This window comes from Prinia subflava, chromosome 1 (assembly GCF_021018805.1).
Source record: "Prinia subflava isolate CZ2003 ecotype Zambia chromosome 1, Cam_Psub_1.2, whole genome shotgun sequence".
Taxonomy (NCBI): Eukaryota; Metazoa; Chordata; class Aves; order Passeriformes; family Cisticolidae; genus Prinia; species Prinia subflava.
In genome coordinates, this window is record NC_086247.1 from 62,095,443 (window position 1) to 62,113,385 (window position 17,943).

General features: G+C 36.9%; 1 protein-coding gene across 1 annotated transcript in view; it reads right to left on the reverse strand.

Annotated features, from left to right (window-relative positions):
* Positions 1–165: 165 nt before the first annotated feature.
* Positions 166–17,943, reverse strand: part of CTNNAL1 (catenin alpha like 1) — a 68,617-nt gene continuing 50,839 nt past the window's right edge. The window contains exons 9-19 of the mRNA XM_063398295.1: positions 15,750–15,908; positions 14,181–14,273; positions 13,720–13,870; positions 7,665–7,702; positions 4,389–4,439; positions 4,141–4,295; positions 3,301–3,349; positions 2,443–2,499; positions 2,213–2,329; positions 968–1,051; positions 166–872 (exon numbers count right to left, since the gene is read on the reverse strand). Of these exons, the coding sequence (XP_063254365.1) occupies positions 711–872; positions 968–1,051; positions 2,213–2,329; positions 2,443–2,499; positions 3,301–3,349; positions 4,141–4,295; positions 4,389–4,439; positions 7,665–7,702; positions 13,720–13,870; positions 14,181–14,273; positions 15,750–15,908 (1,116 nt within the window). The 3' untranslated portion in view covers positions 166–710. The remainder of the gene's footprint in view (positions 873–967; positions 1,052–2,212; positions 2,330–2,442; positions 2,500–3,300; positions 3,350–4,140; positions 4,296–4,388; positions 4,440–7,664; positions 7,703–13,719; positions 13,871–14,180; positions 14,274–15,749; positions 15,909–17,943) is intronic.

A 17,943-nucleotide genomic window follows, 5' to 3' on the forward strand; every position in this document is an offset into this window, starting at 1 on the left:
TGTCAAGTCTGCATAGTACTTCAGTGGTTCTACAGGCAACTCAAATTATGCTCAGTAAGTTTTAATAAAAAAGAAAGCAACAACTGCCATCTACAAATAGGGTAAAAGAAAAAGGGTTTGAGTCAAGACTCTTAATCACTTAGAAATACACTTTTTGTAGAGATGAATTATGTCAAGAGTAAAATTTAGGGATGCAGCTATTGAAAAGGTTTTTTTTTTTTCCCTAGGACTACTTCATTGCAGATATAACTTGTAACTCAGGTAACATTTCAGTGCGTCAGGCTGCAGCCTTTCAGACTATATTCCTGATTCTGCTTTATCAAATACATAGACTGAAATAGGCCAGAGCTGAGTTTACAGACTTCAACAGTAGTGTTACATATAGCGTATGCAGCACAGGGGTCTTTACATAAAATGTCTATTAGCAGCATCTTTGGGTGGACACATCCATTAAGACATTCATAAGCATTAATTACAAAATCGGTATCAAGAGTGAGCATAGGAAAGGCATTCACATTATAAAAATACAGAGCATTTAGACTAGCTGGTGTTTTAATGGCTAAGTAACGGGACATCTATTAGATGTGACAAAGGTCAACAGTTTTATATCAAATTAACCTGGCTTGACTTTCCACAAAAGAAAGCAGTATTGAAGCTTCAGCAAGTGTTATTTTCAAATGGGAGTTCCTGCATTTCTCACAGTGCTATGATTACTTGCTCTCTAAAAATGTCATGTTTGTTACATGATTTTCTAAAGACTTGATGCCAAATGTGTCCACTCTTCTTTCTGGAGTACATGCATTTGCACCAGTTCGTATTCTGTCTTCTTTCCATGGTGGAGCAGGCTTAAGACAACCATTTCCCGCTTTACTCTGCATATGTATATAATAAAGAATTCTTAAAAACAAACAACACAACCAAACATACCCCAAAACTTTCAAATAGTACAGATTAAGCTAGTACTCACCTTTCGCAGTAATTTGCAGCAAAGTGGAAGAAGCTGACATAACAGAGTCATCACATTCCTTGTTTTCAGAATGCATGCATCAACCTAAATAAGACAATTAATAGTAGGGAATACCACTTGTGTTAGTTAGGCAGTTGTTTTTGGCATGAGATGGTTATCTGCTTTGAGCTGGGTTAAGTAATACTTGTCCTTTTGAAATATCTCCTAATCAAATGGGTTTGCTTACATTTTTTAAAATTTCTCTGTATAGTACATGTAAAACACGAGCATCCCTTCTGTTTAGCACAACTTGAGCTATGATGCAGACACATCCCAAGGGAATGAACTACTAATAATATTATATTAAACAGTAACAGAAGTCTATTGGAAAGGAGCTCTTACAATCTAAGTATGAATCATCACAATTCTTCATGGTTTTCCTTTTGTTTTATGTCTTGCTAGCATGATTTAGAAAGCCATGCATCATCTAAGTCTTAGTTTGATGTTACACTGAAAGTTATCTTAAATCTTAACACTCAGCACAGGTCACAAGTCTGAGCCATGGAACATTAGTTTGAGAACCTATTATTGCTGTGTACTGATATATCACTGAATAAACAGACTGGAGTTCCCATTTAATACAGAGAGTGTAAAACAAACCACGCAGTAGCCCCAAGGTGCTCAGTTTGGTTCTGAGTGCTTGCATGCTTTAGCCAGTTTCACACCCTGCTGTAAAACTGAAACACCCTTTCCACAGCCAATTGGAACAAACATCCAGGTGCATGGAAATGGTCTTGCTCACACTGATCACTGCTGGCTAAGGGATACTGATCCCCTCTGATCTTTGCAGATCTACACCTTGTGTTAACAGTGACGAAACTTTCATGGCAGCTGTCTCTGTAGGAATCTATAGCAAGTATGAATATTGGAAAAAAAATCTGTGCAGTCCAGGGTAGACACTACCTACTGAGAAGCCAATGTGTTTCAGTAGTGGAGTTGGGGGTTTGGAATTTCTTAATTTATGTTAATCATCAGTAACAATAATTACAGTAATTATTACAGTGAGAGAAATACATATTACCTTCATTAAAATTTAAGTCCATACTGAGGTACACTTAATTACAGTTCCTGTTTATTCAAATGGAGTTCTAGAGGATTACAGTACTACTGCAACCTAGTTCCATATTTTAACTGGAGCATAAATTAGCAAAGTACTTTATTTCAAAAAAAGTAGGTGTTAAGAAATATATATAATTTTTACTTTACCTTTGTAAATGTAGCGCTTTTACCCTGAGCAGAAGTTTTAGCTGTTATCTGGAGCTGCTTGCACATAGAAATGAGTTTTTCAGCTTCCAACAGAAGCAAAGGCTTGTCATCGTGTACCTGGTATGTGGTCCAGGAAGACAAAATAACTGTTAGACTCCAACATGAAGTTAAGGGAGAAGACAGCACAAGCAACTTCTAAGCAGTATCACTGATGTCACAAGATACATCACCTGATCAGAGAGAGCATGAAGAGCTGAAGCAAGCTTTGTGCCCTCTGTGGCAAAAATCTGAGAGGAGAAAGCATGTAACAAAATGAATCACAACAGAAGGTAAGGCTTTTCCCCTCCTGTTTTAATAGTGTGCTTTTAAGTAAAAAGGTAGTAGGAAATACTTGTAATAATTGTATACATCTATAACTCACAAGTCAGCAGTTTGCAGTGATTTCTGAAATAACAAGCTACACTACAAACTGCCATCCTCACAGATAAGCAGAGTTTAAAGGCTTTCCCTTTACATATAACAAAACCCTCAACTTCCAATTATTTTTGGCACTGTGGCAGCTCACAAATGTTTTGTGGGTAGATGACACTGGCCCTGTTTTATTGTCCTTTCAAAGGTAATCCGGTGTCCTGTTACACACAGGCATGCATCTTGGAAATAGCATCCCACATCCCTTCATTTGGGCCCTTGTCTTCTGTTTGCATTGTGCAAGTTTTTGCATCTTCTTTCTTTCTCAGGAAAGTCCTGCTGCTCAGGCTAGGATTTAGTATCTGTTAACACTAGCAGGGACTGAGTGACACAACAAATATTACAAATGTGTTGAAGTCCACTGTATTTGCCATGATGCCAGTTTGCTATCCCTCCTCCTAGTTGGAATCTATCAGTGTAATGATCCTGTCTGAAGCTACTACTGCAACACTGGGAAGTTCACTTTCAGATTATGTACCAGAGTTAGGCTGCTCAAAATCTACAGCTGCCAGTCGATTCAGGGTACACTGTACTTATGTGTAGGAAACAGACACTGAAGTTCCTGTTTGGCTTCATTCAGAGTGTCTATTTTTTGTCCTATTTTGTTAAAAATACATTACCTCTGCCTGATGAAATAAATCTTGAGTAGTTTTCAGAAGTCCTTCTCCTCTGTGGGAAACAACAAGAGCAGAATATACGCCATTTATAGACTGCAAATTATTTTGGTTGCTACTTAAAAAAAATTATAGTCTCACCACTGAACATTTTACAGTTCACTGGTGTGAACTGTAAATATCAGTCTTTGAGAAGATACTAGACACAACAATAACTACCTACAGGAACTGCATTAAAACTATTACTCTAACACCTCAGTAGCTACAGCACTGTTGGGGAATTAACAATGGCTCAGTTCTCATAAGCTAAACAACACTAGAAATCCACGTCTCTGGCATACTGAGTATAATTGAACTAGTAGGTAACAAAAAAAAAATCTCAACTCTGGTAAAATAATCCCCAGCAAACCTGAATTCTTCAAGTAAGAAAGCTGACATTGCACAAGCAAGTTTCAGATAAACCCTTTTCAGTACAGCAAGGATCAGTAATCCTCATCTACAGTTATATCTCATCTACAGGTGTATACTTGTGCTTTAATTCCCTTTATTTTCAAAGTATTTATGAACATACTTCTTAAAATGTTTTCTGTACCCAAGAGACCTTCAAATAGATGCCCTCCAACAAAACAGGTGTTTAGCCATTTAAAAATAAAAGGGGGGGTTAAAATTAGAAGGTTTTAAAACAGCTTAGAAATCTACAAAATTTTATAAAGCCTACAGACAGAATCAAGTTCTTTTCTAAATGGGTCCCAGTTATTATGCTCTGAAAATGAAATTTGTTCTTTCTTATAAACACTGTTAATGCTCTTTTTTCCCACCAAAATTTGCCACGTGCAGTGTAATTACCTGGTAAATAAATACATGGAGTAGGCCATACTTGACATGCCTTGCCCATGTTGCACAATCTCATTCTCTTGATCCTCCCATTTCTCTGTCTCTGAATCCACATCGGATGTTAGCAGATGCAATTCTAATCCAAGTTTTGCAATTTTCGCCTGTTCCTGTAAATGGTAACCATATTTATGGCACTTAAAAACATATTCCTTAGACAAGATAAAAATATGAGGTTTTTTATTAAAATGATGGCATCTTACCTCAGTGTCTAGTTTGACTGGCTTTAATGCTTTCAGATTTGCATTATGCTTCTGTTTCAAACAAAAAATAATATTTTTAAATAAAAGGAATTGGTAATCGTTTTACTAGCAAATCTTAAAGAGATAGCTCTATATTCAGAGAAAGACTTTGCAAGAGAGTTCCAGAGGTTCAAACAAACTTCTCAGCAGGAACTGAGAAGCTGTTCTGATCTGTCTATCCTGAAATGGCAGGTGCAGATGCCTTGAAATTGCAAGGGAAAGACCTCTTCCACAGTTTTCAGGCTCCACTTCCTAATCTAACACAGTCTCTTCCCTTTTTTTACCCTGTAAATCCTCAATAATACCCAGTACTAAACAGTCTTAAGCAAGTACTCCTGCACTGATTTTTCTATTGCTGATGATACTGATATAACAAGGATGCTGATTTGGCTAACAGCAAGCTGATGTAGGCTACAATCCATATGAATGCTGGTGTGAGGGGACAGCCCATTATTCTCTGTCACTCTGGGCAAGCAGCTGTAAACGAATACTGACACAGTGCTCTTTTAATAGGTTTCCTTATTTTATTTAGGTCATGAACTAGCCAAAATATCAGTCTGGCTGCAAGCCAAATACTAGCTCATATTAAACAGTAATTAGTGGTACTGATGTGAGTGGACTACCTGGTAAGGCAGTGCTTGCCAACTGCATGACACACTTAGGCACTAATTCATCATTTATTTCATAATTATTTGCTGCTCTTGGCTTTAATTTCATGTGCTGGTGCTGCCACTCTGCAAAGACAGCAAAACCACCAGAAGTGGGAGGCACAGTCCACATTCAGAAACTGGACTGCAGAGGAATAGTACAAAGTTGGTGTCATAACTTGGAGAGGTGTGAGGCACAGGAGGAAGCTGGATAATCTCAGTGCCCAACTGAGAGCCTTGTCTGAGATTCTGAAAAACTCTGAAAAAAACCTGCTGCTGTTCATTAGTGGGAGTACTTGGGCAAATTAGGCTCAGTAATGCCTGCAGGGGAAAAATAAGCAAGAAACAACACTGTTCATTGTGAACAGCATCAGAAATAAGATTCGGGTGCCATCTCCATCTCTCACTTCAAGAATCTGAGCAAAAGTACTCATACTGAAGTCTGTAGTGCAATTTGGTGCTCAGTTTTGCTTTCTGCCATTTCTCTTTTCCCATCCAAAAATGTTTAAATATTCTGAATCTTATGAATGTCTACCCAGATTAGACACTGCAATTCTGCCTATGTATCAGAAATGTTGATCTCATATCAAAACATTTAGCACAAAGACTGATACTCCTAATTGAGATTTGACAATACTGCTTATTAGAAATGCTATTTCAGAAATGCTGTTTTTAAGGCAGTGTTCTTTAAAAAAGAAAGGAAGACAAAACCAAACTAGATTTGTTTGTAAGCACAAACTTTGGTCTAGAAGGTATGGCAAATATTTAACCTACAGAGTGAAGGGTATTCAAGAAAACTAGCACTGGTTACAAGAAGTCAGTTTTTCCATCCACAAATAACTAAACAAAACTCAGAATGTTTTTGCAGTTTTCTCCACTCTGGTGTTCACTTGCATTATTTGAATAGTACTGTTGTTAAAAGTCAGATCAGTAGATATGTTATGATTCAACACTTTATAGAGAAAAAATATGTATTAAGTACACACATGAATCATCACTGCTGCTCTGGTCCTCATCTACAGCATGGTCTAGGGTGCCTGCCACTCATCACCAGCAAACAGCAATTAAACAGATGTTACAAAATGTATGATCTAATTAGATTGGCAGGAACAGTGTGGCCTCTGTGCAGGGACAGCGTGGGTGTCTGCCAGGCACAGCAGATCTGTGGTGGCAGCAGGGGGAGGAGAGGCTCTGCTGAGAGGAACAGCACCAGGAAGAGAGGCAGTTCCACAGCTCAGAGCATCAGTTAGGCAAAGAAAATGCTCTGTGAAGAAACTCTGGTGTCCTATGGATGCAATCTACATTTTCTGTCTACTTTCAAACTGTGCATTTGTAACTCCCCACAAGGGTAAGTAACTTGCAAAACTCAAAAACAAGGCAGCAACTTTTCCAACAATAACAAAGCAGAACTGTTTAAATGCTGATCACAAATTTTTTATTGAGGTATTTTTAAAACCATATGAATCCATGAGTGGGACTCTGACTGCAAACATTTAATCTCTAAATTATGAAGTCCAGAAGCTATGTATGTGTCTCAGTCAGAAACTGGTCAGGGACAGAAACCCTATACAAAGTTTCAATATTTTGTTCCATAATTGTGAAATTCACCCATGCTCATGCAGCCTAACATATTCTATTTAAGTCTGTAGATTGGATTTCTAACACTTTTTTATAAATATTGGATTTATAAAGCTTTTCTCTTTTCATTAAAAATCAGAAATTGTATTGTGTTTGAAGCTGTAGAACTGCACAACAGAAGACATAGAGACAGAAGACCATTTCAGACCCAAATTCCTCAACAGTACATGTTAAGGAAAGAAATCAAGGAGAGCAAGAAAAAAGCTAGAGCTTACTGTATCTTTTGAGACCATTCTTTCCCTTTTTCCTACCCATGGAAAGATTCAGTTCACAGCAAGTGGATCAAATGACCAACTACATGACACTGGCAAGGTTTAGGAGGCTTCCTAACACACAGACGCTCTCAGAAACATTGCAATATCAATATAATACAATCAGCTAAGGTTGTTAAATACCTCACACCTAAAAACTGGGTGTTTGGTGTAACTTTTTTCTCTACATTAAACACACTTAAGATCAAAGAAAGAAATAAGAACCCATTATTTAAAGAGGCTACAACAGGCTCGAATATGAACCCTTGTTCCAAATAGGTTAACTCAGGCTACAAGGTTAAGTTTTGGAAGTATGATCTATTTTTTTTTTTAGTTTTCACTACATTGCAGTATATTCCTACTGTTTTAACAGCAACAATGCACTTTATTATACGGCATGACAGTAGAGTATGTGGTAAAAAAATTAATGAACGGGAATTAAAGTTTATGTACAATAAAGTGATTAAAGCACATTACATAAGTAGTTACATTGGTCTTCAGATTATTATTCATTATTATAAATGAATAATATTTATTATTCATTTAATAAATTGACAAATTTTACTATTTTACTTTAGCCACCCAGTCAAGATGCATGTTACCAAGATATTGTTATGTCCTCATCAAGTTGTAGCAGGGAAAAAAGTGAAACAGAGAATAGCAGATACAAAGTAAACACAACAAACCCCAAAGCAACTTACCCCTGGTCTGGGCAGTGATAGGTAGACACGCTTCTCTCCTATGAAGAACACACAGGTTTATACCAAAATTTGTATGCAGGTTGTAATCAGAGGGATCAAATGCCTTACTTCATTCTTCCTTAAACTGCAGTACTATAAAAGCAAATTACTTACCTGTAATTCCTCCTCTCTGAACACTGCAGAAGATCCTCTGTCTCATGCTTTCAGAGACAGGCCAAGGGCTCTGTACTGCTCAGATTTTAGCAACTGGCAATTAAGAAAGCTCTGAACATTTCCCTCAGTAATATGTCTAGTCTCCTGCATATTTCACAATTAAATAAAGCAACTCTCTCCAGTGACTTACTAGCTACCTGCAGTTATTTTGTTGCAAAATACAGAACACAAACGTGTAGCTCCATGTATGGCTTTTCTTGGCATGGGCTGAATGGTCTGAAATTTGGAGCAGACAGTGCCACTAGTGAGAAAAACCTAGGCAGGTTTTCCTAAGTAACGCAAATACAACTCTCATAATAAAACTGCACTATACGTATCCCATGTGTGCTGCATTTTATAAAGAAGGAAGTTCTACAGCATTTTACACGCTTATTGAATTGTTTCTTGTATTGCCAGAAGCCTTCAACATTCCAAGTCTGAGCAAAGCAAATTAAGAAAGAAAAAATCCTTTTTGGGTATTACCTAGAAGTTGATAAGAAGACTTTAGTTTCAAGAAGAAACAGTGCCTGGGCTAACAGCCCATGATTAGAGTTTCAGTTACCAGAAGACGTAATAGTCTCTAAAGACTTGCATTTACTACAATAGATTCAGGAGAGGAAGGTCTGCTAAACCAAACTAAAATATGTAAAAATCTTAAGTGTTAGTAAGACATTGGTACTATCAAAAAACCCCCACCCCCACCAACTAAAACCCAAGGGCTACTACAATGGAGGTCAGTACAAGTTTACATAGAGAGGATGCATTGCAACAAAGGACAAGCAACAAACCCCTCTACAAATGCTCATTCCTCCTCTTGTATCAGCTCCTAGAGAAATTCCACCCTGAGTCCTCAGAAGACAGTTCTTTTGTGTGTTGAGGACTTTTTGAAAGCATACCCTTTATCTCCCAACCCAACAGGAAGATCATAACCTCAGTGTCTAGGCAACTGACTCCTAAAATTTTAGGATGGCAGCAAGCACCCCTATGCAGTTTTTCAAATATGAATGAGCTAACAGGGCACAAACTGCATAACCATTTTTTTTTCAGAATGCAGAGTTATTCAGATATTAATTGCCCAAACAGGTATCCAAGCAAGATTTCTCCCTAAAGACTGCTACAAATTATAAGAAGTCATTTACAACATCCTATACATCAAAACATCAGCTAAAGGGCATGTAAGAAAGCATCTAAGACATACCAAGAACAAAAGTGAACTTCCAATTTTAAATACTGCAGCATAAAAGATCTCCTTGGAGCTACATAAAAACTTTTTGTGCCTTGTTAGGAAGTTCAAACACAAAAAGCTTTGACATGATAAATAGAATTAAAATGCTCACTGCAGTGACATAGTACTTGCACACACAAGGCAGGCATTCAGAATTACGGAAACCAAATGGAAAGTGGTGGCAAACAAAAAAATTAAAATTGCCTTTGCTCTTCTAGTAATTCCCAATATTTGGCTTAGCAAGATTTAGTTGCTCACCATATTCAAAAAGAAGGAAGATGTAACTATTTCTTGGAACATTTTAAAAATCTCTGAAGACTACAAAATACTCACACAAAAAACACACTTCACTGGACACACAGATACCAGGCCTTTCAAAAGAGCAGATCAACTCAGGTCAGAGATAATCCTACTTAATCAGAAAATACTTAATTCCATCAGTGTAATCACAGAACTTTTATTTTATTCCATTAACAGAATATACATCTATAGTTTTTCAGTATTTAGTTTCCTTAATTTGTGTGTCAGATCTTTGCTCTTGTATCAAGAGGCTTTTTTCACCACATGATGGTTTTCTTTTTATTTGACTCTGCCTTTTTTTCCCCTGTGTTTCCTTAAACATGTTTTTCCTTTTTTTTCCCACTAAAATTAATTTTCATTATTTCATTTTCTTTGTCTTCCAATTTTCTGCATTCTACTAGTTCCAATCCTGTTCTTTCCTCCATAATAGCCCAATTACAACTTTTAATTCCCACTTTTGATGTCACTTCTTCTCTGAGAGTATGGCAGCAGGCCTGCTTCACTCTTCTTTCAAGAATTTGAGCTTCCTAATTCTGAAATTTTGATCTGTATCACCTATTCATCACCTACAGCTCTTCAAAAACCTCATGGTCATTCAACTTCTCTCAAATCAAGTGGGCAAAACAGAAGAGAAGGGCAGAAAAGTATGTTACCTTCAGAAACCATTCTCTCACTTCTGACCCAAGTTACAAAGGAGCAAACCAGAAGATTATTTATTTACATTATTCTCCACCGTTCAAACCAAAACATTAGAAAAAAAGGCTGACATCCTGCAGCTTGGATTGAGGAAAGGTACTTTTGTAAGGTGGCTCATTTCACAGTGCGAAAGCCTGAGAGTTAAGCATCAAATGGAAATGAACCAAACACTCCCTCTGTGGGCAGAATCAAACTTCCCATGCCTGGCAGGAGCCACCACCCTCTGGAGGAGCCTGTCACCCTTCTCATCCCAGCCTGGACACACCAGCATGGTGGAGAAGAGGCCTCCTCACTGCTAGATCAAAAACTGGTTTAGGATTGAGTAAAAGGAAGACAACTCTGCCTTGCTGTACAGTTCTGCACAGTGCAGGAATATTTCCAACATACAAATGAGGGTTACTGGGCTGTGCTCACCAACCTCCCCCCACCATACCTGTGAATCCTGCTCCCCTAGAGAAGCCCTTTTTAATTTGGGCATGTTCTGGTATAATTTCATTAAAATTGAATAAAATATTGCTTCACTTTCAAGCTAAATCCAGCTCCTCCCATGCGCGTTTGGAACCTCAGCATGAGAAATACCTCATTTTATGTTATGAAAAAAACACCAGATAAGGAGCTATGCCATTGCTCATAAAAATAAAGAAATGAGTATAAACAATGTGGATCTAGTGTAATCAGAAAAATGCTTCTTTTATTTGATGTGTCCAGCACATTTAGTCACCATTCAATTTTTACATCTTAAGCTGTATTCTGAACTCTCTAACAAAGCCAAACATTAAAATCGGTAGTACAAAAATACAAGTTTTTAAACTGAGGAGAAAAAAAAATATACCTCTTACTGTAATTCTATCTCTTGTTACATACAGTCACAATTTTACTAAGAATAAAGCACTTTATACATTTTAGTCTGTAAAGTAAAGACACTTCTACCAACCTCAACGTTAAGACAAAGTATCATGAATTACGAGAAGAATAAAGTCTTAGCAAATATTGTGAAACTTCATCGTGTTTGGAGGCAAAAGTTTTGTGAATGCCACTCCCATAATCTCTGAGCAAGTAAATTTGTTTGTTTTATTTATTTACTGGATCACCAGTTGTGTTTTCTCGGAGAAGGAAAATGTTGGAAGTGGCAAAGTAACTTAAGGGTATTTTCTGGTAGAAAATAGGTGGGGGTATTTGGGCAAAATTTTTCCTGTCCCTCTTTTTTTAATGACAAGAGTCACTCTTTAGTCCAACAAGAGAAAACAAGCAAACAAAACCAGATGAGCCCACAATACAGAGGAAAACTTTGTAGAGGACAGGTGGATCTAAGAGACAAATTACTTCTAAGGACATAATTGGTAGCTACTATGAAACAATGCAGATTCAGATGAAAGTCTCTTACTAGGCTGGCCCATGTGACCAGGAAAATGGAGATTTCTTAACAGTGTTCTGGCAATACAAGATCTAATGTACCCAAGGCCACAGAGAGAACACAAGCTATGGTTAGTGCATTACCAGTGGAGGTATCTGAACATTTTATGCTGAAAGAAAGACTGAGGAAATGAGAGACACTAACAAGAACACACTTGTGTGGTTATGCCAAACAAGAGAAGGCTTCTCTGCATCACTCACAATGGCCTCCAACCTGCTCAGCAACACCTACCCATTCTCCTTTCCCTCCTTCAAACAAGGATGTTGGGTTGCCCTTGTGAAATGATGCTTAAAAGAAAGTGAAAAATATCTTTTATAGAAAATATGTTATCTGGCATCAGCAGCCCCAAGAGAAAGTTATTAACTACAGAACAGGCTGGGCATCTGACATCAAGAACAATTTGTTTGGAGAGCCAAGGATAAGCTTTGCTGTGGCTGCATGATTCTCATCCTATTATTTTTAAATACAGTAATATCTATATATATATGTATGCACACACACACAGATAGATATAAATATATAAAAAGGTTATCATTCAACCTTGATAGACCATTGTATGATTATGAAGAAATCAGATACTGCATGATGAGCCCTAAAGATTCTGAATTTATTCTAACACATTAACAATAGCATAATACCACAATTTAAGTTTTGTTTTATAAAATATTCTCTTTAAGTAAAGACAGTGTGACCCTGGCTCCCAAAACAAACAAACAAAAAAATCTGCTGAAAGTTAAAAGGCCCATGAACAGGTTTCTTTTTTTTCTCTGATTGCTGCACATATTTATGTGGTACTCCAGACCAAGGTGGAAGAACAGCTGGGATAACAATCATGTTTTTCTCAAAAGTCTCAAACTTACCAATAACCAATTGGTTAGCCAATAACCTACAGTACACACAATTCTTGTAAACCCACTCAGAATTTCAACCTATGTTTCCTTTTCACAAGTCTTGAGACTCAGGCACACATTCATTCACCAACCAGCAGCAAACAATTTAAGACATTACACCTGGTGATTGGTTGCTACTGTGCTCAAAATACTGGCAGAAAAGAACTGCTTACACAAAAAAAAAAAAAAAAAAAAAAAAAAAAAAAAAAAAAAAAAAAAAAAAAAAAAAAAAAAAATCAAGAACAGGAAGTTAAACTGCAAAATAAAGTCTGAAAATAAAAAGTGGTCTCAATAGCAAGATGAAATATTGTATCATAGATCAAGTGTCATCTAACCTGAATAATGATTTATTTTTTCTGGTTTTGGAAACAAAAACTTAAGTGCCTGTATTTAGTTAGCTAAGCTTTTGAACCTGAGCGATTTTCTTAAAAATACAAGACATTCAGTATTATTATATATTACATTCTATCTGTATGCAATTATACCTTAAAGACTGAAACAAACACGTAGCTCTAGGAAGCATGGCAGGCTACACTAAAGACATAATCTGAAAGAAAATTATGTGGTATAAAAATGAAAACCAAAATGCCTTCAATTTTAGAGGTAAATTACCCTATGCTAAAAGTAGACACAGATTTTTTTTTTTCCTTAAGAATGCAAGCTTTCTTCTACATGTTGTACAAATACCAATAAACTTACCAACCAAAGAAAATATCCCAAGATTGTGCAGAGTCGTCAGAAATTCCATCCAGGAGAAAGGACAGCAGTTTAAAAATCAAATAACTACATTCACTACATTATGAAGTGAATACAAGGCAAGCTGACAGTATAGAATATATATGTATATATGTATTTTCCACAAATACAGGGCATTAATTAAACATATCACAATTCAAGTTCTATCTTGACTGTCATGAATTGATGATGTGTTCTAGATAAAACAAAGGGTGGGTGAAAGTCCTATATCCCTTGTATTTGGACACTGCTGGCAAAGAGCTGTGTCTAAAACTTTTGTGTCCTTTGAATAGTTTCATTTGATTTTGCTAGAACTAATCCCAGAGCAGAAAATTAAGCATAGCTAAACTTATGTAAATCAGACCTTTAAATATATGGCTGCTTTTATTTGAAAAAAACCACAAAAAAACCAAAAAAAACCCCAATAAGCAGCCTGATTTGACATCCATACAAACCCAACATATTTGTGTATTACTACCTAGATCCTATGGGATGCAGAACTGTTTACTGCACTCCACTCTTAAGAAAACAGAATTTCCTAAATACCACTTAAAATTCTTAGATTTGAAGTTACATTTTTCTATTTCTACACAGCATTCTTACCTCTTCTTCCTTCAAACACATCATTGATTTCTCTTAGCAACAAAGACATGTCACTCAGTTGAGATTCCCAGGCCTCACAGAACACCTCAAGATTTTCTTTTGCAATCTTGCTAGATGGATGTAATGCCAGGGTTTCTGCAGCAGAAATTATCTGGACAGAGAACAAAGCATTTGCTATTGCAAGTCCTAGTACACAGTGTTCCACATGAATTCACAAATGCCTCCAAAGGCAAAACACAAAATTAAACTGCTACTATTACATCTCTGTAGTGTATTCATCTGACATTTACAGGCTTGATGATCTTTCTTGTGCGTTCTTTTAGCTACCACCCAGCATTAGAGCAAAATTCCTTCTTAGAAATGACAGCTTGGAACAGTTAAACATTAGGTCTCCTAGAAATTCACACAAGTAATGTTTGATTTATGTGTAGTAGAAGAGGCCAGTTAAAAGCTGAACATACCTGTGGGCCAGTGACCTGAAAGGTATCTTCTGCATGTATGCAAGTAATCTCCAGGGGCTCAGTTCCAGAAACATGCCTCAATAAGCGACACATCTGAATTATTTGAAAAAGAAATGAAAATAATTGTAAAAAATGTGCATTTGTTAGTACTGAGAAAAGGTGCACATACAAAAATATACACAAACACAAAGTTACTGATTGTCCTTTCAAATATTTACTGAGGACTGCACAGCTGGGTGCTTCTCAGGGAGAATTAAAAATAAAAATGGGGCTAAATCCAGACTTGAAAGATGTGGAAAACTACTGAGAAAGGAAAGTCCTAATAACTAAATTAAAGTGAAACAAAAACAATTTCACATATTTATGACTGAATAAAACTGAAAGTAAACACACACATTTAGAGCCTGGAAAAACTGTAGCACAAATAACTTTAGCAGAACAGGCTTATTCAGCAATTAGCAACCATGTGGAAAATTTAGGCTTTTCTCATCCAGGGGACTGAATTATCTTTGAGCAAATCAGTGTCAGATTAGTTTAGGGAAGTAATACGGTTTCCTTTCTCTCTCTCTCTTCTTTTTTTTTTTTTTTTTTTTTTTTTAAGGAAGATCAAGAGTGAACCTTGAGTTGAGAAGGATCATAGAAGTTTTCAGATCAAAAGGAATTTGTAAGACAGAGACAGCATATATAAAACTTATTGCACTGTCCATCATCAGACATGCTTGTAAGGTTTCACAAGCAAGCACTATTTAACCTTGTGGTTATGCCTGAAAAAAAATTACTGTCTAACTGGAACACTAAATAGCCATAGTTCAAGGGCATATTAGAGCTGAAATTAGGAATTCAAAGCATTGTTCTGCCAATCCTGGAAGTTCAAGGGTGTTGACTCTGCATATTCATAGTTCTGTACAGGATATACAGTCCTGTATATCAAATTTTTTTAGAAATCAGGTTTAGATACCATGCAAGTACAGCTGGTGGTATCACTGTATTTCAGATCAATGTTATTTATATTTGTACATCTCCTGTTGGCATAGGTACCTTTGTTTGTCTGTGAGAGAGAGAGAGCAAAAAGGTACACATGGCTGACATCTCCTCCACACACTGCTTTTTCACAAAGGAGGGAGATTTTCAGTGGCTCTCTTGACTGATCTTCAAAAAATCAAACTCACTGTGTTCAGAAACTTAACCATGTTGTTCCAGCATTCTCATATACCTGGATTCAGCTATTGCTGGATGCCTGCTGCATGAAAAAAAGGGGTTATCATTTTCTCTTGGATCTAGAATCTTAGTTTTTTATTAATATTTTAGGCCAAATGTCTACATACAGATTGAGTCTAGATCCATGAGGAGAACTGGGGACAAATGTAAATCCCTTCTACAACACCAGCTTGCCACAGTGACATCTCTGGCACAGATCCTGACAAGAACAACACAAAATTCAACAGCATACTAGGAAAATAAAATAAAGTTTAAAAATACAGACCAAACCCTTCCTAAAGAACAGATTGATACAAATCCAGCCACTCATTTTCTAAATATCCTATAGAATGAAAGCAGCTGTGAACTTACCTCAACAAGCTGCTCTTTCTGCTCTGATAGCTTGCAAGTATATTCTGCTACAGCTTCAAGATTTCCTTCTACTCCTGTAATTTTTAATGCTCTGAGAACCATATGATCCGTATGGTATTTCAGAAGATCTGCTGCCAGAGATGTTGCTGCACTGTGGACCTTGAGTAGCAGTAAAAAGAAGAGATAAACCATGGAATGAAAAAAAAAATCTATTCAGTACCAAGTCAAACAAGTGTAAAAGACAGATTAACTTTTTTAAGAAGCAAAAAATTTCCTGCCATGAAAGCTCATATACAGCTTGTTTATTATCTGGAGTTTTTATTTCTTCAATTACTATTCAAAGAATATGGATAAAATCCACTGCAATAAAAAAAAGCCAAAATACAAAGCCAAAAACCTCCCCCCACAAACAAGAAAAATCAACTCCACAACCAAATATGGGAAGAAAGAAAAGACCAGCTGGGTAAAATGAGGCCATGAAGTTATCACACTGCAGCTTTCTGATTATGTTACAGCTGGGGAAAAAACAGGTGCATGAATCTGTGGGTCACCAAGTTCAGCATGAGCAAAGCACACTGGCCATTCCACTTCTCTTAAAGAAAACACATTGAACTGTGTGAATCAGACTGAAACCACACAAAACTGTATTTATTAGAAATAAGAATTATCAGTGACACAAAGAAAAGCTTGGATATATTCAGCTTGTGACACAGCCTTAGGAAAGTATAAAGCATCTTTTCTACAAGGAGACGTGTCTTGAAGAAAACTCAATCAATCTCCCTACACTCCCAACAAGCAAGGAGAAGCTTCTCATTTGCACACATCCCTAAATCCAGACACACACTCAGAAACTGTGTGACTCTGGTTGACAACAGCCATCAGTTCTGGTAAGCAGACACTAGGTTACCTGCGCCCTGTAATCAGCCCCATCTTAAGAACATTGGTAAAACCAAAACAGCAACAGCAGAGCATGCTCATGGGACTATTGTAAGTGTTGTAGTACTGCACTTACTTTGCTAGACTACACTGAGTACAGAACTAACGTGGTGGTCAAGAGGAAGTATTTTCCCAGCTCTTATGAATGCAATGAGCTTGGAACTCACTCTGTAGAGAAGAGTTTACTGGAATGGTATGTTGGGGTTTTTAATTCACTGGACTCCATTTTTGCCCCTTTCCTCTGGCAGTACTTCCTGTGTATCATAATTAAGGTCTTCTGGATTTGTTTTTTAATTTCACAAAAGGCAAGACAACTGAATTACTGCCTCAAAACCTGCTGCAATTGTTTTTTAGAGCGGGAAAAAACAGCTATGACAACCTGTTATAAACTATTTATATAACATTGCTCACATGGCATTAAAAATTAGCACAAATCACTTATCCCAGAAATGAAGTCAGCTCTGAAGAAAGGATATCTGAAAAGCTTGTAATGGTGGAGCAGGAACTGGCAAATCTCATTTATATGTAGACTACATAGAGATCACCTTTCCATCAGAGACTCTTTTCGTCCTGATCCAAACTAGAAATATACTTCTACTTAATGCTGTGTCTGATCATTAGCAGTAAAATCACTTCAAGAAAGGAATATAACTTCTGCTTCTTCCATAAAAAGACAGAGATGGGTGAGAACTACTTCCACAAGGCTGTCTTTTGTTCTCAGCCACTCAGGCTATCAAAAACATTTTAATTAGAGTCACAATATTTGAATTTAACCAGTAGAAATCCTGGTTGCTGACTGAAACACTGCAGCACCCCAAGTCATACTGACAGGACAGCCTTCAGCCATGTACAGAAGCGTGGCCACTCTGCGATTGATTCAATCACTACACAGAGAAAAATATAACAATTCTCTGAACTTCCTTTTAAGAGCATGAATCTTTTCTTTTACACAACATATTCCAGCCACCTGTGGCTTTACGATCTATGCAATTAAATAGTTACATCCTAATCTGACTGGGAACTCTTCCACCTCATTCAGCACCTGGAAACAATGTTACTCAAAAAGGATAATCTCACAGTTAAAGCACTGTGAAGAGCTCAAATTCCAAAGTGAATGCCACTTTGGAAAAGCTCTGCTCCTCATTTTCTCCATAATGGTGACCAATTACAAACCAGCACATAATCAAAGTTCAAAAACTATGTATCCTCCACTTTCTGGAGCCAAACATTCTGCCTGACAGCAGAACTGCAAATGAAT